The sequence below is a fragment of the Sarcophilus harrisii genome, chromosome 2, assembly GCF_902635505.1.
Source record: "Sarcophilus harrisii chromosome 2, mSarHar1.11, whole genome shotgun sequence".
Lineage (NCBI taxonomy): Eukaryota > Metazoa > Chordata > Mammalia > Dasyuromorphia > Dasyuridae > Sarcophilus > Sarcophilus harrisii.
Genome location: NC_045427.1, coordinates 34,238,428 through 34,262,723, shown reverse-complemented (window position 1 = coordinate 34,262,723; position 24,296 = coordinate 34,238,428). Strand labels below are relative to the sequence as shown.

General features: G+C 35.3%; 1 protein-coding gene across 4 annotated transcripts in view; it reads left to right on the top strand.

Annotated features, from left to right (window-relative positions):
• The window catches only part of LOC100924534 (zinc finger protein 665), an 87,077-nt gene extending 65,591 nt beyond the window's left edge, over positions 1–21,486 (top strand). For 2 of the 4 annotated variants that reach the window (XM_031949829.1, XM_031949828.1), the window contains exons 2-5: positions 1,579–1,663; positions 13,517–13,643; positions 14,101–14,196; positions 15,959–21,486. In XM_031949829.1, coding sequence (XP_031805689.1) covers positions 1,646–1,663; positions 13,517–13,643; positions 14,101–14,196; positions 15,959–18,129 — 2,412 coding nt within the window. In that variant the 5' untranslated portion in view covers positions 1,579–1,645 and the 3' untranslated portion in view covers positions 18,130–21,486. Of the gene's footprint in view, positions 1–735; positions 1,029–1,578; positions 1,664–13,516; positions 13,644–14,100; positions 14,197–15,958 lie in introns of those variants that run through there. The other 2 variants (XM_031949830.1, XM_031949823.1) reach the window with 2 other exon arrangements.
• The last annotated feature ends 2,810 nt before the right edge of the window (positions 21,487–24,296 follow it).

Below are 24,296 nucleotides of genomic sequence, written 5' to 3'. Positions count from 1 at the left end.
TATGTGTAAGTTTGTATATATGAATGTGGGGGTGGATGGCTAAATGTATGTGTGTATATGTATATATGCAGATGCGTGTTTGTATATGCGTGCATATGTATGCATGTGTGTGGGTGAATGCATTTCAGTGGATGTATGTGTGCATATGTAGGTGTATAGATAAATGTATGTATGTGAGGGAGTAAGGATGTCTAGATGTGTGCATGTATATAAACATGTACATATATATAGATACATGCATGTGGGTGGAGGGGTAAGGATGGGTGTCTGTGTATATGTATGTGTGTGTGTGTATATATGTAAGTTTAAGTGTGTATATACATATATAGGTGTAGATGGGTGTATATCTATGTGTATGTATGCATTTCAGTCTCTTTAAGTGTGTACATAGATATCTGTATGGGTGCCTGTAGGTATATATTTGTATGTATATGTGTACCTAAGTGTGTCCATACTTTCTTGTCGCCTGCTTAGGAAAAGTGGATACAGTGAAAGGGAAAAAAGAATAAAAAGTGCACAGCAAAGACCAAAAGAATAACTTACAAGGAAGCAAAAATAAATAAATAAATAAAAATAAAAGGACATTCATATTATAATGTCTTCTATTATTATAGATGCTTCCTTGAAATGGAAATTTATTGTTACATCTTTTGAATTCTCCCTAAAGTTCTTCTGGGCACATGCCAATATTTTTCTTGTTTTCTCTCTTTTTCCATTTTGTTTTTTTCGTATTTATTTTGTATTTAGTTTTAAATAAATTTTTTTTTGAAGACCTTAAAAGTTTTGTAAAGCATTCAACATGGTTATCTCATTTAATTCTCACAACAGTCCTGAGAGGTATATGCTTTTATTCTTCTCTCCATTTTTTTCAGATGGGTTATTGAGGAAGGGAATAAATATGTATAGAATACCTACTGTGTGTCGGGCACTGGATTAAATGCTTTTTAGAAATATTATCTCATTTACTCTTCACAACAACTCTGAGGAATAGATACCTTTGTTATGCCCATTTTTAAGATGAACTAAAGGTGAGTATTTATATGGGTCCCACTCTGTCTGGGCCAACTGCTTTTTACAAATTTCCCCCCATTTGATCGTCACAGTGACACTGAGCTAGGAGCTGTGATTATCTTCATGTTACAATTGAAGAAATGGAGGCAAACAGTTAAAATAACTTTTTCAGGGCAATATGGCCAGTCTGTACTTTGTGGATTATGGTTCTGAACATAAAAGGAATCAGCCAAGTGATGATCCTTTCTAATCTTAGATAACTATCCTCGGTCCTCTTGAGTCCAATTCAGGAGTTGATGTTTCTTGAATTAGTGATGATGAATGTTACCTGTTTGTCTCTTTCTTTTTGTTATTATTGTAATAACAGCACGTGTTAAATTCTCCATTATTCTCTAGTACAGGTTTCTTCTTTACTTATATCTTGTTCAAATCAAGGTTTTGAACAGTAATAAATTTGTGCTTAGCCCTGTTAAGTCTGTGCCTGTTGAATGCAAATTCTGAACCTAGATTAACCTTATACTCTGAGAAGTAACAACCCATTCTAAGATAACTCTTCCATCTCTCTAGGGAGACAAGACTTGGGAAAGGTCAAAATCTCAAGCAAACAGTGGAGAAGGAATGATTTTGGAAGGCCATGACCTTCAAGAGGAAGGTAATAAGTACAGATGTGTCAAGGCTGGAAGAGTGAGGGAAGAACAATCTTGCCAGACCTCACTTGTTTCCTGGTGCCCCTTGTGTCAGAGTCCACCTGCTGGACATGTCCACCTGGCTGTCCCAAATAAAACATGTCCAAAATGGAACTCACCTTCCCTCCATCTCCCACCTGCCATTCCTCCAGACTTCCTGTTTCTTTGCAGGGAGCCAGCTTTCTTCCACTGGAAGTCTTGGAATTCCAGCCTTGGAATGGATAAATGCACTGAATAGTCAATTTCAAGACAGTGTATAAACAGGTTTGCTTTGCAAAAGCAACTACTCAACTTTCAGGTGGTAGTAATAAAATGAAATAAAGTCGGTTTTTCCTATTTAGGAACACAGGATATTTTATCATTCTTTTTTTTATTTAAAATCAAAACTAAAGATGTTTCTGCTAAATAATTAATAGGACAACAGTTCAATCCACAAACGATTCTATCAATATCCACATTAATCAATATCACATTAATTTTAGGAAGGACTAAATTTTTAGGTTAAACAGCTCAAACTTTATGCCTGTATCTTATTATAATAGCTCAGATATGTTCCAGTATTAACTTTTGAAATAAAGATTTAATATTTTCTTTATATTGTTAACTTGCCATGATTATAGAAATTTGCCATAGGAAAAAAATAGTGACCTTATACAATAAGGGAGCTTCCTTACTTCCTTCACTTCATGTCAGTTCCAGGCTACAGTCATTTGCTAGCCAATTTTATTGAGGCCAGACTTAAAAGATAGAATATTTTCCATTTCCTAGGAAATCAAATTAGGAGAGTCCTGCCTCTTGTGCCAAGAATAGTTTTCCCAGCCTTCCCCTTGAGAACTCCACCTGTAATTCATGGATGTCGATCCCATAGAGTTGTTGCCATCATGGATCTTGACCTAATAGATCATACCTACAATCATATTGAGAATCATATCAGTTACAATCCCATGAGTTCTAACAACCATGAAATTTTTATAAAAACAGATTTTGAGTTGTCTAGAACATTTAGTTTACATAAGTTAATCCCATCTGGGATCACCAACATCGTGGAGATTGAAATTATCCCACCTACAGTAAAGGAAACTGAGGAGGAGCTCTGAGCCAATGGCTCTTCATTAAAGAGTCCATGGTCCCCTTTAATGAGGGGGACCTCAGCTTTTCCTTAGTATCTGAGATGTCTCCTTTTTCCAGGGCCCTATTTTTATTAGGCTAGATGTCCAGATGCTTTGGAATATCTATACCAATTATAAGCTAATTCCATTGATTGACTTGTGATACATAAGTTAAAATAAGCAATATATCAGCAGGGTCATAAGTTGGGTGGAACTTCTTAATATGGGCAAAAGGAAATGATATAAGCTATTACAGTGACCTAAGTGGTCATAAGATGGTTGTCTGCTGCTATGAGAAAAGTGATTGGTGTGGAAACACAATAATATTTTGGAGGACTTTCAACACTGTTGTGATCTCTGCCCCACTGAGGTTGATTACAATGACAAGACAAAACAAGGGTAGAGAGCCTATAGTTAAACAAGTTCCCATAGTTAAGCAAGTGAATTTAGAATCTGTAGGTCACAACTTTGGGATCTTATTTACAGAACTTTGATATGAATCCATAAAATTGATTGATATGGATTGGAATAGAGTAGGGGTCCAAATGGATTATTTCCCTCGAGACAAAGCCCAAAACACCATGACTGGGCCATTCCTACCCAGTGTGAATGTGCCCTTCCCTTAGAGGAACTTCCACCCGCAGTGGAAAGCTCTTGGGAGGAGTGCTAAGGATATTTTTTTTAATGGATCAGATGTAGTTTTATCCATGTAGGATGAAACTATACCCATGAAGGTCAGGAATTGCTCTATAATTTTTTGTTTTAGTTTCCTTGGGTACCAAGAGGTTAAATAGTATACTTGGGGCACAGAGTCTATGTCTGAAAAGGGACTTGAACCCAAATCTTCATAACTGAGGCTATTTTTCTGTCCACTATTCTGTGTCTGTCTTTATCTGGGAATGTTAGAAAGGAAATGGTATTAAGACTGCAGAAGTCCTTGAATTCCTGTGAGAGGGGGTTAGATATTACTCTTGAATAGCTTGAGTGATTGAGATCTATTCCTGAGAGTGCTATCACTTTCTCTACTATATCATTTAATGAGTAAACACTTTGAAAGTACCTGTTCTGTGCCAGCCATAACAGCCACTGTGCTAAGCACTGGGGATACAAAAAAAACAGACAGTCCCCGCCCTCAAGGAGTTTCTAATCTAATGGGAGGGCAACTTATCCCCAAATATATACAAGGCAGTCCACATACAGGAAAAGCAGGAAATAATAGAAATAAGGTGTTGGAATTCAAAGGGCTTGGGAAAGGTTTCCTAGAGAAGGTAGGATTTTAGCTGAGATTTAAAAGAAGTCAGAGAGCTCAGTAGTCAGTGAAGCAAGGGGAGCATTCCAGGTCTGATAGACGGGGCAGATTTCCCTTTCAAAAGTCCAATAAGATGGTCTTTAGCTGTTCACAGTCTGTCTTGGGGCCCTGGAGATGATCTAGCCATGGACCACTGGCCTGCTGGAACTGATCACCAGAAAATCCTTGCTTTCCCTTGGAACTAATCCACACATCTCTTGATGTTGTGCTTTGGGCTTTCATTTTTCCCTTTTGCCTGAACTGTCCCTGACCCCCTGAATCAGGGAACTCAGCCTTCTGCCGATGCATACCTGAGTTCAGAGCTCTATCACATGCCCTCTTTCCTTTGTTTCCTGCCCTCTTTTACCTCAGACTTAACCCATCAAACTTACTCAATCTGTCCTCTGAAGGGACAATGCTTTAGGTCTTACTGGGCCAATCTAAGTGATTCTGAATCCTTATTCTTGGAAACCTACAACCATTTCTCTGTTGTTTATTTTTGATTATTTTTTTCTTGTAAGTAAATCCTAGGAGAAAAATCAGTGGGGGAAATGGGACAAAAGAGATTGTGGGGAAGTAACTACCAGAACTGGATGCTCTTTTGGTGTCCCCTACACAAGCACAGTGATTAGATATAGGTTGAATGCTCCTTATGTGTGAACTCCTGAACCATGGAGGAGCAGGACCAGAGGAGCTAAATCTTTCACATTTGGCCAGTGTCACAATACTGCTTTTACTCTGTACAGTCTTCTTCTGGTTGCGCCCTATTCCCCATGATTCCTAGTAATATATTGGTTAAAAATAGTGATCCTTTTCCTCTTTATTCAAGTTTGTCAAATATTCATCTTTTACTTAATAAATTATTTTGGCCTTGAACTTAAATCATCATAGGCAAATAAACTAATTTCACAGTGTTTACATTTTATAGATAAAAATTCAAATTTTAACATTCATAACAAACTACTAGCTGATTTCTCCATTTTTTTTTGCTTTTTTATTATCTACAAATCATTACTATATTTTTTGGCTTTCATTTTGTCTTTGTCAAATTCCATTTTATTTCAGTATTGTTCCTTTTATATTGCTTCCTATAAATCTTCCCATTTTTCTCTTTTTAATCTTTTTCAATTATATGTAAAGTTAATTTGCAGCATTAATTTTTTGTAAGATTTTAAGTTCCAAATTTTTCTCCAGTCCTTCCCTAACCCCTCCCCAAGATAATAAGCCATTTGATATAGTTTATACATGTACAATCATTTTTTTTAATTAAAGCTTTTTTTTTCAAAACATGCATGGATAATTTGTCAACATTGACCCTTGCAAAGCCTTGTGTTCCCAATTCCCCCCTTTCTCCAGATGGTAAGTAATCCAATATATATTAAATATGTTAAAAAATATACACATACAGTCATTTAAAACATATTTCTATATTATCGATGTTGTGAAAGAAAAATCTGAGCAAAAGGAGAAAACCATGAAAAAAAAAAACCCAAAAGTGAAAATGGTACGCTTTGATCTGTGTTCAATCTTCACAATTCTTTCTTTGATTGTGGCTGGCATTTTGCATCCCAAGTTTATTTGAATACTCTTGGATCACTGCATTGCTGAGAAGAATTAAATCTATCATAGCTGATCATCACAAAATGTTGCTGTTACTATGTACAATGTTCTCCTGGTTCTGCTCACTTCACTGAGCATCAGTTCATACAAGTCTTTCCAGCTTTTTCTGAAATCTGCCTGCTCACTAGTTCTTACAGAACAGTTGTAATCCAATACATTCATGTACCACAATTTATTCAGCCATTCACCAACTTATGGGCATTCTTTCAATTTTCAGTTTCTGCCACCACAAATTTCTGCTCTAAATATTTTTGTACATGTTCATCCTTTTACTTTTGTTAAGATCTCTTTGGGCTGCAGACCTAGTAGTGGTATTTCTCAAAGGGCATACTTAGATTATCTTTTGGACATAGTTGCCAAATTGCAAAGTGGTTGGATTAGTTCACAATTCCACCAATAGTGCATGAGTGTCCAATTTTCCCCCACCTCTCTTCAACACTGATGTGTGTATGTGTGTGTGTGTGTGTGTGTGTGTGTGTATGAGAGAGGGACAATCTGATAGATATGAGGTGGTACATCAAAGTTGTTTTCATTTTCATTTCTCTAATCCAGTGATTTATAACATTTTTTTCATATTGCAATAGATAGCTCTACTTTTTTTCATCTAAAAACTGTTTCTTCATTTCCTTTTTCCATTTATCAACTCCTGGGCAATGACTTGTGTTCTTACAAATTTTATTCAGTTTCCTGTGTATTTGAGAAGTGAGATCAGTATCAATGATACTTACTATAGACATTCTTTCCCAGTTTTTTTTTTTCCTTCCAATCTTGGTTGTATTGATTTTGTGTAAAACTTATAAATTTGTTATAATCAAAATTATCCATTTTATATTAGCTTTTCTTTGGTTAAAAATTCTTCACTTTTCCATAGATCTGACAGATCAACATTCTTTGCTCTCCTGATATTACCCTTTGTATTTAAATCATGTGCACATTTTGATGTTATAAGATTTGACAGTGTTAAGATGGTGGTCTTTATCTGCTTCCTATCTTTTTTTTTTGTTGTTGAATAGTGAATTCTTATCCCCAAGATGGGGGCTGGGAGTTTATCAATCACTAAGTTACTAGGGTCATTGACTACTGGGGTCTTGTATACCAAATCGAATCTACTGATCTATTCTGCCTGATCTGTTTTTTATCCTATACCAAATAGTTTTGATAACGTCATTTTATAAGACAGTTTGAGATCTAGTATGACTAGGTGACCTTCCTTTACATTTTTAAAATTAGTTCCTTAATTTCCTTGACCTTTATTTTTTTAATAAAAGCTTTTAATATATATATATATCTTTATATATATATATATATATATATATATATATATATACACACACACACAAAGATAGTTTTCAACATTTGCCCCTGCAAAACTGTGTTCCAATTTTTTCTCCCTTCCCCCATCTCTTCCCCACACAGCAAGCAATACAATATATGTTAAACATGTGTGTAATTCTATGTATATTTCCACATAAAATTTTCTGGTGCACAAGAAAAGTCAGACCAAAAAGGAAAAAAAAGAAGTGAGAAAGGAAAAAAAAGCAAGGAAACAACAAAAAAAGGTGAAAATACTATATTGTGATCCACATTCAGTCCCCACAGGCTATTTCTGGATGTAGATGGTTCTCTCCATCCCATCTCTATTGGAATTGGCTTGAATCACCTCATTGTTGAAAAGAGCCAAGTCCCATCAGAGTTAATCATCACATAATCTTGTTAATGTGTACAATCGACTTCACTTGGCATCAATTTGTATAAGTCTCTCCAGGACTCTCTAAAATCATCCTGCTGATTATTTCTTATAGAACAATAATATTCCATAATATTCATATATCATCACTTATCTAGCCATTCTCCAACTGAGGGGCATCCACTTGGTTTCCAGTTCCTTGCCACCACAAAAAAGGCTGCCACAAACATTTTTACATACATATGTGGGTCTTTTTCTCTTTTTTTACTATCTCTCTGGGATACAGACCCAGTAGAGACACTGTTTGATCAAAGGGTATGCATAGTTTGATAGCCCTTCAAGCACAGTTACAGATTGCTCTCTAGGATCAGTTCAGAACTCTACCAACAATGTTTTAATGTCCTAGTTTTCATTATCTTTTCCTGTCATCTTAGCCAATCTGAAAGATGGGTAGTGGTATGTTAGAGTTGTCTTAATTTGTATTTCTCTCATCAATTGTGATTTAGAGCATTTTTTCATATGACTAGAAATGGTTTTAATGTCTTCATCTGAAAATTGTCTATTAGTATCTCTTGACCATTTATGAATTGGAGAATGTCTGGTATTCTTTAAAATTTTCTTCAATTTTCTATATATGTTAGAAATGAGGCCTTTATCAGAAGCCTTGGATATAAAGATTTCTTTTCCCAGTTTTCTACTTTTCTTCTAATTTTGGCTGCATTGGTTTTGTTTGTACAAAAACTTTAATTTAATGTAATCAAAATTATCCACTTTTCATTTCATAATGTTCTCTGGTTTTTATTTGGCCATAAATTCCTTCCTTCTCCATTGATCTGAGGGTTAGATTATCCCTTTCTTATAGTATCACCCTTTATATCCAAATCATGAGTTCATTTCAACCTTATCTTCATAGGAATTGTTGAGTGCTGGTCAGTGCCTACTTTCTGCCATACTATTTTCCAATTTTTCCAGCAATTTTTGTCATAAACTGAGTTCTTATCTCTGAAGCTGAGATCTTTGTGTTTATCAAATACTAGATTAGTATAGTCATTGATTATTCTACTGATCAACTGCTTTTTTTCTTAGTGTGTACCAAATGTTTTTAATGACCACTGCTTTATAATATAGTTTTAGATCTGGTACAACTAGGCCACCTTCGTTTGCATTTCTTTTTTTCATTAATTCCCTTGAAATTCTTGATCTTTTGGTTTTCCAGGTAAACTTTGTTATTATTTTTTCTAGCTCTGTAATGTAATTTCTTGGCAGTTTGATTGGTATGGCACTGACTAAGTAAGTTATGTTTTAGTTGATTTTCTAGGATTTTCCAAGTGTACCATCATATTATCTGTCAAGAATGATGATTTTGTTTCCTCATTAACTACTCTTAATTCCTTTAATCTCTTTTTCTTCTCTTATTGCTAAAGGTAACATTTCTAATACAGTATTGAATAGTAATGGTGATAGTGAGCAACCTTGTTGTACTCCTGATCTTATCCTTTCTAGTTTATCCCTATTATATATGATGCTTGCTAATTATTTTAGATATATGTTACTGACCATTATAAGGAAAATTTCATTTATTCCTATACTCTCTACTTTTTAAAATAGGAATGGGTGTTGGATTTTGTCAAATGCTTTTTCTGCATCTGTGAATATAATCACATGATTTCTGTTAGTTTGGTTATTGATATAGTCAATTATGCAATATTGAACCAGCTCTTCATTCCTAGTATAAATCCTACTTGGTCATTATGTATTATCCTAGTGATAACTTGTTGTAATCTCTTTGCTAATATTTTGTTTAAAATTTTTGCATCAATATTCATTAAGGAAATTGGTCTATAATTTTCTTTCTCTATTTTGACCATACCTGGTTTAGGTAGCAGCACCATATCTGTGTCATAAAAGGAATTTTGGAGGACTCCTTCTTTCCCTATTTTTTCCAAATAATTTGCATAGTTTCAGAATTAATTGTTTTTTAAATGTTAGTAGAATTCACTTATAAATCTTTCTGCCCCTGGAAATTTTTCTCAGGAAGCTGATTAACAGCTTGTTCAATTTCTTTTTCTAAAATGGGATGATTTAACTTATTTTCTCCTTTAGGAAGTTATATTTAAAAAAAATATATTCATCCGTTTCACTTAAATTATCAGATTTGTTGGTATACAGTTGGGCAAATAGCTCCTAATTATTGCTTTAATTTCTTCATTGGTGGAAAGTTCACCCTTTTCATTTTTTATACTAGCATTTTGGTTTTCTTCTTTCCTTTTTCTATTTAAGTTAAAATTTATCTATTTTGTTGTTTTTTTCATAAAACTAACTCTTAAGTTTTGTTTATTAGTTCAATAGTTTTCTTTCAGTTTTGTTGATATCCCCTTTTATTTTTAGAATTTCAAATTTAGTATTGAATTGGGGTTTTAATTTGTTCTTTTAATAGCTGTTTTAGTTGCATGCCTAATTTTTTGATCTTCTTTTGCTCTATTTTATTCAAGTAACATACAGAGATATAAAATTTCCCCTAGGAACTGCTTTGGCTATCTCCCATAAATTTTGGTATGTTGTCTCATTATTGTCATTCTTTTGGATGAAATTATCAGTTGTTTTTATGATTTGTTGTTTCACTCACTCATTCTTTAGGATTAGATTATTTGGTTTCCAATTAATTTTTGGTCTATTTTTTCCTGAGCCCTTTATTACATTTTTTAATTGCATCATGATCTAAAAAAGATGCATTTATTCTTTATGCATTTGATTTGGAAGTTTTTATGCCCTAATAATACATGGTCAGTTTTTGTGTAGTTTCCAGGTACAGCTGAGAAAAAAATATATTTCTTTCTGCCCCCATTCCAAAGGTCTATCATACCTAACTTTTCTAAATATGTTCTTAACTTTTTTCTTGTTTATTTTATGGTTCTGTTTATCTAGTTCTGATAGAACGAGATGAGATCCCTCACTAGTATAATTTTGCTGTCTGTTTCTTCTTGCAGCTCTCTTACCTTCTCCTCTAGGAATGTGTATGCTATACCATTTGGTGCATGTATGTTTAGTATTAATTTTACTTCATTATCTATAGTACTATTTAACAAGATATAGTTTCCTTCCTTAATTTCTTTTAATTAGATCTACATTTGCTTTTGCTTGATGTGAGATCAGTATCACTACCCCTGCTTTTTATTACTTCAGCTGAAGCATAATAGATTCTGCTCCAACTTTTTACCTTTACTCTGTTTGTATCACTTTGTTTTAAATATATTTCTTGTGGGGCAGCTAGGTGGCACAGTGGATAGAGCACCAGCCTTGAAGTCAGGAGGACCTCTGTTCAGATCTGGCCTCAGACACTTAACACTTTCCTCAGCAAAAAAAAAAAAAAAGTTTCTTGTAAGCAAGATATTGTAGGATTTTGGCTTTTAATCCAGTCTTCTATCTGCTTCCATTTTATAAGAGAGTTCATCCCATTCACATTCACAATTGAAATTACTAACTCTGTATTTTCTGCCATTTTATTTTCCCTAACTTACACTTTTCTCTTTCCTTTCCCCCTTTCTATCCTCTCCAGTGTTTTGCTGCTGACTACCATCTCCCTCAAACTGCCCTCTCCTTTTACAGCTTCCTCCTCCTTTCTTATCACTTTCCCCTTCTGTTCTCCCTTCTTTTAGCCGCCTTCTCTTCCTACTTCTCTTTGTACAGATTTTTTGGGCTTTGTTTTGTTTTGTTTGTTTGTTTTTACTGAAGCAATTGGGGTTAAGTGACTTGCCCAGGGTTACACAGTAAGTGTTGAGTGTCTGAGATCTGATTTGAACTCAAGTCCTCCTGACCTATAGGGTGAGACAAGTTTCTATATCAAAGAAAATATGTCTGATATTCTCTCTTTTAGTCAAATCCAATGAGATTAAGGTTTAAACAATGCTCATCCATCTACCTTATTTCCCTCAACTGTAATAAGTCTTTTTGTCTCTTCATGTGATATAATTTCCCTCATTTTACCTCCCCTTTCTTCTTTTTCCAGTATAATCCCTTTTCCACACCAAGTCTCTTTACATCACCACAATAAAATCAAATTATGCCTATATCCTTTTAAGGATACCCCTAACAGAGATATAATTCTCAAGAATTAAACCTATCATTTTCCCTTATGCTTGTAAACATTTTAATTTTTAAAAAACATAGGTTTTTCCTTCCCTTTTTGAACTTTTTTTTGGCTTCTTTTTAGTTCTGTATTTGAAAATCAAATTTTCTGTTTAGCTCTAGTCTTTTAATAAAACATAATTGAAAATCCCCTATTTCATTGAATGTCCATCTTTTTCCCTGAAAGATGATACTTAATTTTGCTGGATAGTTGATTCTTGGCTGCTGTCTGAGCTCCTTTTCTTTATGGAACATCATATTCCTGGCCCTATGATCCTTTAATGTGGAAGCTGCTAGGTTCTGAGTAATCCTAATTATGGCTCGTCCCTATTTGAATTGTTTCTTTTTATCTGCTTGCAGTATTTTTTCTTTGATCTGATAGTATTGGAATTTGGCTACAATATTCGTTGGAGGTTTCATTTTGAAGTCTTAGGAGGTGATTGAATACTTTCACTAGTTATTTTACCCTCTGGTTCTAGGATATCAGGGAAGTTTTCCTTGAGGATTTCTTGAAAGATGTTGTCCAGGCTCCTTTTTTTCATAGTGGTTTTCAGGTAGTCTAATCACTTTTAGACTATCTTTCCTGGATCTATTTTTCAGGTCAGTTGTTTTTCCATTGACGTATTTTATATTTTCTATTTTTATTTGTTTGTTTTGTTTGACTGATTCCTGATGTCTCATTGAGTCATTCACTTCTATTTCTTCAGTTCTAAGTTTTAGTTTTCTTCACTTAGCTTTTTTACCTATTTGACCAATTGTACTTTCAAATGAATAGAAAGTTAGGTAAGGAACAATCTTTTTTTTTTTTTTTTTTTTTTAAATGAAATTAACCAGTGGTTGGTCCATGTTATTGTTGTTGTTGTTGTTGTTTTTAATCATAAAAGCAACTTTTAGGTTTCTTACTTAGTTCAATAATTTTTATGCCTTTAATTTCTTTAATGTTTCCTGGGATATTCACAATTTTCAATTTGGTGTGTAATTGGGGATATTTAATTTATTCTTTTTCTAGTTTTTTCTTTTTCATGCCCAATTGATTGATCTGCTTTTTTTCTTTTTTGTTATTATGGAGATATAAATTTTCCCCTAAGTATTCCTTTGGTTTCATCCGATAAATTTTGGTGCGATTTGTTATTATTGTCATTCTCTTTGATGAGATTATTGGTTCAATGATCTGTTCTTTTTTCCACTACCGCATTTCTTTATGTTCTTGGTTTATTTCAATTTTTATAATGTTATTGTATTCCAATCAGTATGCCAAAAAACATGCCATTTCCCAGTGATTAGACATTTCCATTTGTCCAGTTTTTCAATAACAAATTAGACTGTTACAAATATCATTGAACAGCTACCTTTGACCCCCCCAAAACACTTTCTAGGCTTGTTCCCAATAAAGTTATTAGATAAAAGGCCATGATTATCTTTTCTTAAATTCATTTAATTGATTTTTTTTGTTTTTACATCAACTAAACTTTTGTTGTTCCTTTCCATAGAAGCATCCCATAAAAGAAAGAATTGTTCTTTTTTTATACCATGCAGCTTTACCTTATCATATGCTCTCCTAGGTAGTTACTGTATTAAGGCCCAAACCATTACAAAATCTCTTCAATTAGACTCATAGACACTCAATAGAAAATGGCCAGACCATCTCAGGAGGGAATGCCATTTTGAGGTAAAATGTTTGAACTAATGTGCTTTGGCAGTTTCTCAAGTATATATAGATAGGACAGATGCTGATGTATCAGATGCATCCAGAATTGGGTGAAAAAGAGGGTCTGGTTCCATTCTCCTCCTAAAACAAAAATACATCTTTGCATGGCTGTGGGTTTGGGGAGATCATTATCTATAGAATAAACTTTTAAAATTTTTTATTTCATTTTTTGGTTAGATTTTTGGGTTCAGAGTATCTCTCTCCCTTCCTCCCCATTTTGCATTAGTAAATGACTTCTGAAGTCTGTTTCATCTCTCATGCTAAGATCCTGTGATGTTTCAGAAATTACTGACATTCCAAGATGTGGCTGTGGAATTCACGCAGGAGGAATGGAGCTATTTGGATCCTGGCCAGAAGGACATGTACAGGGACGTGATGCTGGAGAACTACCAGAACTTTGTCTCTCTTGGTAAGGTAATTTTTCAATAATTCAATATGCATTTATTTAACTTTCATATACCCTGAAGCCTTTAGGCAGTTTTTGAGCAGTTATTGCTCTTCCCACACAAAAAGTCCTTCTTTGTCCAGCTGGAAATCAGCAGCTTCCTTCTGCAGCCCTGCAGGCTCTCCTGCCACACTCTCTGCTCAGGCAGGCTTCAGGTTCTCCATAGAGCCCCAGGACAGAAAAGGAAAGACTTCTCCCAGCAGACTAGGAATGGGTGAACGTGACTTCATCTGTCCTGTGTCTGCATCAAAGGCTTTGTTCCTTCCCTCACATTTGCTGAGGGAAACTTCCTTCAGGGGTCAGTGATGCTTCTCCACTGGCATTTCCAGACCTGCCCTGTTTCTGTAGAGAGAGACCAGGACTGACTTCTGAAGTGTCTGTCTCTGTTCTCAACACTTTCCTCTTATTTCTTCTTGAGCAGGGTTTCCAGTAACTAAACCAGCTGTGATTTCTCAGCTGGAGAGACATGAAGCCCCGTGGCTATCAAGGGAAGAAGACCCCAGATGCATTTCTGAGGGTGAGTAATAACCAGGCGGGCAGGGGGTGCAGTCCCCTGAGTGCCAGCCCTGGACTGAAGGAACCTCAGGGTTCTGAGTTCTAGTCTGACCTCAGACACTTCCCAGCAGTGAGACCCTGGACAGGTCCCTTAACCCTGTGGGTCTTATCTGTGACATGATGTGGAGAAGGAAATGGCAGACTCCTCTGAGATATGAATCTCTGCCCAGAAATCCCTCAGAGGGGCTTACAAAGGGTCAGATGCAGCTGAAAACCCCTGACCCAAAAATATAGGCAGAGATAGATGCCACTGCCACCAGGAGCTTGGCTGGGTCATTAGAGTGAGTTACCTTGGAAATGTTCAGCCTGGAGCTCTCTTTCAAGGACCATAGGCCTGAGGAGAGGAGCTGTGGTTGTTCATCCTGTACTCCTCCTGTAACCTCACCTTTCATGTCAAGAAATGGTTTTCTACTAAATCTTCCTTCATATTTCTCTCTAGTCTTAGAAAAAGCTTTTTGATGATACTTAGTCTTCCACATATACCCTAGATAATATCCTATATTTCCATGACTCTTTTGTCTTCTTCTTAAATTGTTAGATTATTTTTTCTCTTTGAAGATTCTTTTCTGAGAGATAAAGGGAAAAGAACTTTCCTTTATAATTAACTTCTATTTAAAAAAACAAACCATACTGTATCCTGTTGCGTTTTTCATTTGCCTTTCAATTTGTCTCATTTTTTTCACTGAGAGATCCTGTAAAGATGTCATCTATACCTTCTATCCACTTCCTACTTGGGCATTCCCATGTTGAATTGGTGCTGTCAACTTTCTGTTTTTGTTGCTTCAAGAAAAATTACCTTTAAGGTCAATATTGACTTGAACAATAACTATTAATATCAAGATAGCATGTTTACTAATGTTTTCCCAGTATTTAGGATGCAGTGTGTTGTGTGTGTGTTATCACCATTTTACAGATTAGAGCTGTGAAAATCCATAACATCTTGACTTGCCCATGGTGACCTACTTAATAAGTGTCACAACTGCTACTCACACTTTGACTTTTTATTTCAACAAATTGAGGGATTTTCCTAGTACATGGAAATATAGCAACATGAAAATAGACTTTAAAGGTCTGACGTGTTACCAAGTATAAAAAGCACCAGGTTCCTTGGGTTCAGAACCTGCCTCTAACACTTACTAAGTGTGACATTGGACAATTCACTTCACCTCTCAATGCTCCTTTTCTATTGAGGCCTTGAGTCCTGCCCAACACTTTGTGACCCTGTTTGGGGTTTTCTTGGTGGAGATCTTGGAATGTTCTACCATTTCCTTCTCCAGCTCATTGGAAAGATGGGGAAACTGAGCCTAAAAGGATTAAATTTAAACCAGGGTCTGAGGTCACATTTGAACTCGGGAAGATGAGTAAATGGAGGTTCAGTGCTCTGTGCGCTAAGGCAGTGACACCTCACTGTTCAATATTCTAGGCATCTTTCATGCTATAACTTTCAGAGATGGTGACAGCTGACTTTGGTTAAAAGAATTTCTTCATCTGGGAATTGGTCATAGCCATAAAATTACAGCTTTAATCACTGTCTCTTCTTCATTGTTCTCAGCCATCAACTTGAAGTATAACTCTGTGGTTTTGGAATTATTGTTTTCATTTCTGAAAATTCATGTTTTAAAATTTAAAACATGAGTAGTTTTTTACTTTCCCCATTTTCCATTACACTTACCATTAAACAACACTGAGTAATGGGTGGTGACACTATGCTGCATTTCTTTCAGATTCCCCTGTTGAGAAAACAGAGTATGAAACTAAGGACTCAACTTTAACTCCAAAGCAATGTATTTCTACAAGAGAGCCCTCCACAAAGAGACTCAAAAAGTATGATTTCTGGTATTCTAAATTGGGAGAAACTTGGAATTATGAGACTGGATTAGAAAGGCAGACAAACACTCTGGAAAGACAGTCCATGAAGCTAGCAGTTAAGCATAGAAAAACTGCTCACAAGTTCAGTGTTCCATATATTTTTCAGTTTGGAAGAAAAGTGAGTTTCCGTGCAATCCTCCCTCCCAAACAGAGAGTTTATACAGGAAAATATTTTCATACACATTTTAGAATTGGAAAGCACTTCAAATGGTTTTCTGACTTAATTAAACATAAGAGAATTTCCATGGTGAAGAAACACTGTAAGTTTAATATATACAAGAATTTTTTCAGTAACCACTCAAAACGTTATTATCATAGAGAGCATTCTCAAGGAGAACCCCATAGAATCAGAACCTTCCAAATCAATTCCTGCCTTACTGAACATAGAGGAATTCATACTGAAGAGAAATCTCACAAATTTGGTAACACTTCCAGCTACAATTCATACATTACTAATCATCTGAAAAATCTTCAGGAAGACAAACCTTTTAAACAGTATAAAAAATACAGCAAAACTTTTAGCCAGAGTGTATACCTTTATCAACATAAGAGAACTTCTATTGTAGTGAAACCCTATAAATGTAACGAATGTGGAAAAGCCTTCAGGAAGAGGGGAGGCCTTGATTCACATAAGAGAATTCATACTGGAGAGAAACCCTATGAATGTACTGAATGTGGAAAAGCCTTCAGGCAGAAGGGAACCCTTAATTCACATAAAAGAATTCATACTGGAGAGAAACCTTATAAATGTAATGAATGTGGAAAAGCCTTCAGCTGTAAGAAAGGCCTTGATGTACATGACAGGATTCATACCGGTAAAAAACCATATAAATGTAATGAATGTGGAAAAGCCTTCACTCGTAAGGGAGTCCTTAATAAACATCAGAGAATTCATACTGGAGAGAAACCCTATAAATGTGTTGAATGTGGAAAAGCCTTCAGGCAGAATGGAGCCCTTAATTCACATAAGAGAATTCATACTGGAGAGAAACCCTACAAATGTAATGAATGTGGAAAAGCCTTCACACAGCAGGGAAGCCTTACTTCACATAAGAGAATTCATACTGGAGAGAAACCCTATAAATGTAAGGAATGTGGAAAAGCCTTCAGCTGTAAGAAAGGCTTTGATATACATGAGGGAATTCATACTGGTAAGAAACCCTATAAATGTAATGAATGTGGAAAAGCTTTCAGTCATAAGGGAGGCCTTAATAATCATGAGAGAATTCATACTGGAGAGAAACCATATAAATGTATTGAATGTGGAAAAGCCTTCAGCTGTAAGACGGGTCTTGCTGTACATGAGAGAATTCATACTGGGGAGAAACCCTATGAATGTAATGAATGTGAAAAAGCCTTCAGGGATAAAGGACACCTTAATAGACATAAGATAATTCATAGTGGATTGAAACCCTATACATGTAATGAATGTGGAAAAGCCTTTAGTTGTAACGAAGGCATCAATAGACATAAGATAATCCATACTGAGGAGAAACCCTATAAATGTATTGAATGCGGAAAAGCTTTCAACAGTCATGCAGGCCTTGCTATACATAAGCGAATTCATACTGGGGAGAAACCCAATAAGTGTAAAGAATGTGGAAAAGCCTTCACACATAAGGGAAATCTTAAGAAACACGAGAGAATTCATACTGGTGAGAAACCCTATAAATGTAATGAATGTGGAAAAGCCTTCAGTGTTAAAGGACTTCTTAATAGACATAACACAATTCACACTGGAGTAAAACCCTATAAATGTAGTGAATGTGGAAAAGTCTTCAGCCTTAAGGAACACCTTAATAGACATAAGAAAATTCATACTGGCATGAAACCTTATAAATGTAATGAATGTGGAAAAGCTTTTAGCTATAATGAAGGCCTTTATCGACATAAAAAAATTCATACTGGTGTGAAACCCTACAAATGTAATGAATGTGGAAAAGCTTTCGGCCGTAAGGGATACCTTAATATACATAAGAGAATTCACATTGCAGAGAAATCTTTTGAATGTACTGATGTTGAATAACCTGTACTTGAAGTCTAAACCTCACATAATAAAAAAATGAGAACCTTTTTGAATGTAATAAATATGGGAAAATTTCCTTGTATACCTCAAACCTTAAGAAATAACACATAATTCATACTGGAGAGCAATCATCTACATTTAAGAAGTGAGAAAGTTTTCAACCAGCAGGAACACTTAATAGATTTAGTAGAACTCACACTCAACATGAAGTTTTAAAATGCTGTTTATTTTACATGAAATTAGCTTCTTGGGTTCAAGATAATATAACACCTGACTAAGCAATTTGGTTTAGGGGAATAAAAGCTTTCTTTTAATAGCCAGGGGAGATGGAGGAGTTGGGACAGAATCTAGGGAGGATTGGATTGAGATGTTGAAAGTCTCTGGCCTAAGATTAAAGATGTTAACTAGACAATCTCAGGAGTTGGACACTATATAGATGACAAAGCCAAGTGAACTCCAACTTCACATCATTCTATGTAAACAAGGCAGGATGGGGTTTTTCATTATCCTGATAATGGGAACAAATGAACTCAGTTAAAGTCCACATCATAAATACTACCCATTATTATCTCAGTCTCTGTCTTTTATGTTTTCTCTTCCCCCTCCCACTCTCCCACATATTTTTTATTACCTGAGTTTTTTATTCCCCTCTTCCATTATCACTTCCTCTTTTTTTGGGTTTATCCTGTACTTATTTCTCTTGAATTTTCATATCATCCCTGGTAGATTGTGAACTCATTGAGGACAGGACCTGTTTTACTTTCAGATCCATATTGTCAACACCAGGCATAATTCCTGCCACATAGAATTTAATAAAGGTATATTGATTTTTTGATTTTTTCCCCCTGACTCCATGCTGTATTTCCAGACCTCAGAATGCTGCTTCTGAATCTCTACCTTGCTAATGCATCTCCTATTAGACTTGGCCATCTCAGTGAGATCTGATGATACAAGATCACAAAACATCATTGTTAGAGAAGGGACTACAGCATGTATCCCCTTTATCACATAACTAGCAAATGATCACCAGTCTTAAAGATTTCCATCTCTTGATGACATCATTTGGAATTTTCTTAGCAAAAGTATTAGTCCTGTCCTCCTCCATCTTCTTTTATAGATGAGAAAACTGAGGCAAGCAGGCTTAAGTGACTTGCCTAGGGTCACACAGCTAGTAGGTGTCTGAGGCTAGATTTGAACTCGGGAAGATTATTTCAAGCCCAGTGCTCTACCCACTTCGCAACCTAGCAGGCCCAAAGATCTTTTGTGGAAAGAGCAATCTGAGCAGGGTTATATTTATAGAGAGCTTAAATTTTATGAGAATTTCTTCCTTACATGAAGTAAATGAAATCTTTTTATAACCACCACCTCATTCTGGGGATCCTGGTTCCTCCCAGTTCTCCCTTCTTGAAATTGTAGTGTGCTTTCTAGAGCCCCATTCTGGAGTGCCAAAATGTACAATCCGGACTAGCTCTCTGGAGGATCTTGGACTAGCCAGAGCCCTTGGTCTTAGAGGAGGAGTGATGAGGCAGGGACCCACATTGATGGTCAGATATGGAGTCCTTTTATTTCAAGTTCTCTCATTCTTAAATACCTTAGTACAATTACATCACCACAGCACACTGAGCATGTGCTAACTATAAGCACCCTGCTATTAATATGTAAATGTCTCTTTTTTGCAAATAGTCTCTGCTTCAAGTAGAACACAGGAAGGCTGAGATGCCCCCAAGGGGAGATGGGACCTGAACCAGACATTGTCAGCAGGTTTGCTCTGGGGTGAAGGGTCTTATATCTCACCCAGAGTTCCCCCACTGTCTGTGGCCCACTACATTGAATAAGCAGAGGAAAGATGAATTCCTCCTTTACCTGATAGACCTTCAAATATCATCATAGTTTCTTCTGATCCAAGATTTTCTTTAGGTCAGACACCTGGATTCCTTCAATCGGTTCTTGCTATGTTGGTGGCCCTGCTTAGCTACTCTTAAGATCAGGTAGAAATTCCTCTGCTTGGCAGGCAAAACCCTTAGGTAAACAACCTGGAAAGACATACCCAGTAAGTAATAGTCAATCATTAGAAAAACAATTTCAGCATTCCAAAATTTATTACATTTGGCAGAAAACTCAGGTTCACTTCAATCCTTCCACATCTATGGTAAAATATTTTCATAAACATGACAAGAGTTGGAAAGTACTTCAAATGGTTTACAGACCTAATTAAACATGACAGAATTTCCATGGTGAAGGAATTGTAAATTTAATAAATACAAGAAGTCTTTCAGTTACCAGTCAAAATTTATTCATTACATTAGACTGCCTTCTCAAGGGCAACCCCTTGGAAGTTGTGAATGTGGGAAAACCTTCTACATCAATTAATGCCTTACTGTACATGAAAGAATTTATGCTGAAAAGAAATCTCATAGATTTAGAGAATATGGCAAAACTTGCAGCTACAATTCATACCTTAGTGTACATCAGAAAAAATGGTCAGGAAGAAAAATCTTTTAGACAATATAATAAATATAGGAAAACTTTTAGCCACAGGAGGTATCTTAGTCAACATAGGGAACCCTGAATAGACATAAGAAAATTCATACTGGAGCAAAACTCCATAAAGTTAATGAATATAGAGAAGTCTTTAGCAAGAAGGAAGGCCTTAATTCACAAAAGAGAATTTATACTGGAGAGAACCCCTTTAAATGTAATGAACATGGGAGAACCTTCAAACAGAAGGCAACCCTTAATTCACATAAGAAAATTCATAATGGAATGAAACCCTATAAAGGTAATGAATGTGGAAAAGCCTTCAACCAGTAGAGAAACGTTAATTTACATGTACTTACATATATAATAACTCTTACATAAGAGTATTCATACTGGAGATCAAAGAATATGGAGATTTTAAGTAGCAAGAAACTTTTAAAAACAAACATATTTGTACTTGAGAGAAATCTTTTGAATGTACTGATATTGGACCAGCCTATAATCCAAGCTTCACATAATTAAAAAAAGAAAACCCCTTTGAATGTAACGAATGGGAGAAAACTTTCTTGTACAGCTCAAATCTTAGGAAACATCAGATAATTCATACTGGAGAAAAGATATCTTTTAAATGTAAAGAATAAGAAAGCTTTCAACCAGCAGGAACAACTTAATTGATCTAGTAGAGCATACTGGAGATGAACTTTTTTCATTGTACTGAATGTGGGAAAATTTTCAAGTGGATTGAAAATCTTAAGGCATGTAAGACAAATCATACCAGAGAGAAACCCTTAGAATGTAAATAATGTCGAAAAACTTTCAGGAAAAAAAACAATTTGTTACACATCATAGATTTTATTCTGAAATGTGAGTAATGAATATGGGAAAGCCTTCAAACCCTAAAAACTATAATAGAATTCATGCTGGGAAGAAAAACGATTCTTTGAATGAAATGAATGTGAAATATTTTAAGACTAAGGCAAAGCTTTTTTGCACAGAATCAAATTTCTACTTTTGAGAAACCTTCTTAATAGATTGTATCCGGAAAAGCCATAACCTAAAGACAGCATCTTCTGGGATGTTGGATAATTCTTACTGGTCAAAGTAACTTTAGTGGAATCCTTAAATTTAATAAATTTGTTTGTCTTTCATCAATTCATGCTAAAGGCTTACTGTATAGATGTTAAAAATGGGGAAGACTTTAACATTTCATTATTAAATTTTAGGGAATCAGTGTCAGATTTTGTCATCAGCTACAGTATTATTTGTTTGCCATCTGTGTTCTTCCTTTTAGGTGCTAGGGAAAAATAATTAATACTTGGTTGCTGACTTTCAAAAATCAAGAGCTGTGATGTTGGATTAGGATGAAGGCCATGACATATACATAAAAATTAACTATAATACAATGTGTACAAGAGAAGTACATTAGAGTGTGCGATATCCAAGGAGAGGATCCTTACTGATTAGGGGACATCAAAGAAGGCTGTATGAAAGAAATGTCATTTGTATTGGACCATAAAAATTTGGTGAGATTTTCAAGAGATTGAAGGGATTGGAGAAGATATTATAGAATTAGGAGAAAGCATAAGCAAAAGCAAGGAGACAAAGAATTATGAGATGTATATAGGGGTTGGTGTATAGGTAGTTCAGCTGGAGTTATACTTGTAAGAGTGTAGAAGAAAACACTGAAGCTGGAGTCAAAAGAGCTGTTTGCTATCCTAGCTCTGCTTCCTCCAGAACCTTGGGAAGATCATTTATCAATGGAAAAATTCCATTGAATAAAATAATATGTCATCAAGATCACAAGTTGGATTAAGCAAGGAATATCTCCATGTAAGATGGACAGCCTTCTCCTTAATTTGGGCAAGAGGAAATGGTACAAGCTATCACCGTCAGTGCCCTAAGTGATCATAAGATGGTCATCTGCTCCTACTAGACAAGTGATTGTTCAGGAGGCACAAAAATATTTTGGGGGACTTTCCATGTAGTTGTTACCTCTGCCAACCTAGATTTAGTCATCACAAGGCAAAACAAGGATAGATGGCCTTTAGGTAATTTTGTATAGTTAATCAAGTGAACTTAGAAACTACTTAGAAGCTCACAGCTCTGGGATCTAATATACAGAACTTTGATATGATTCTATCAAATTGATTAATACTGACTAGAATAGAATAGGGATACAAAATTAATTACTTCTTTCAGCTGAATCAAATACTTTTTCATAATTAATACACAATATGTACAATGAAACTCATATTTTTTACTTTCAGACTCCTTATTCCCTAATATCCTCATCAAATATATCCTGTATTCACATGTAGATTACTTTCACAAAAATTTTGTATGAATGGGAGGAAATATATGATATGACTAATATTTCATCTTCTTTTCAGTGGATTTTATAAGTGATTGAGGATTTTATTCCAAATCTTTGAAACTTTCCCTTCTGGAAGCAATAAACTGGGAAAAGGTTCTGAAATTTTTTTTTTTTTTTTTTTTACGGTTAAAGGTTCTGATAAAGGCCTCATTTCCAAAATATATAGAGAATTGATTCTAATTTAATATCAGTTCTCCAATTGATAAATAGTCAAAGGTTATGAACAGACAATTTTCAGATGATGAAACTGAAACTATTTCTACTCATATGAAAAGATGTTCCAAATCATTATAGATCAGAGAAATCCAAATTAAGACAACTCAGAGATACCACTACACACCTGTCAGATTGGCTAGAATGACAAAGAAATAATGACAAATATTGGAGGGGATGCGGGAAAACTGGGACACTGATACATTGTTGGTAGAGTTGTGAATGGATCCAACCATTCTGGAGAGCAATTTGGAATTATGCCCAAAATGTTATCAAACTGTGCATACCCTTTGATCCAGCAGTGTTACTACTGGGCTTATACCCCAAGGAAACATTAAAGAAGGGAAAGGGCCCTGTACGTGCAAAAATATTTGTGGCAGCCCTGTTTGTAGTGGTTAGAAATGGGAAATTGAATAGATGCCCCAATTGGAGATTGGCCAAGTAAATTATGATATATGAATGTTATGAGATATTATTGTTCTATAAGAAATGACCAGCAGGATGAATACAGAGAGGCCTGAAGAGACTTACATGAACTGATGCTAAGGCGATCATGTCCTTCAACAACAATACTATATGAGGATCAATTCTGATGGAAGTGGTTATCGTTGGCAATGAGAGGATCCAATTCAGTTCCAATTGATCAGTGATGAACAGAACCAGCTACACCCAGAGAAAAACAATAGGAAATGAATGTGGACTGCTTGCATTTTTGTTTTTCTTCCCAGATTATTTTTACCTTTTTAAATCCGATTTTTCTTGTGCAATAAGAGAACTGTGTAAATATGTACACATATATTGTATTAAATATATACTTTAAGATGTTTAACATGTATGAGACTACTGCCTGCCATCTAGGAGAGGGGATGGAGGGAGGGAAGGGAAGGGAAAAGTTGGAACAGAAGTGTTTGCAAGCGTCATTGTTGAAAATTACCTATGCATATGTTCTGTCAATAAAAAGCTATAATAAAAAAAAAGAAACTTTCCCTTCTGATATTCTGTAAATTAGTGTCTCAGGAGTTTCACAAATGTGAGGTCTTCTATGTATATTTTCTCCAATATGACTGATTTTCCTCTTTGTTTTCATCATTTCTCTCTTCTC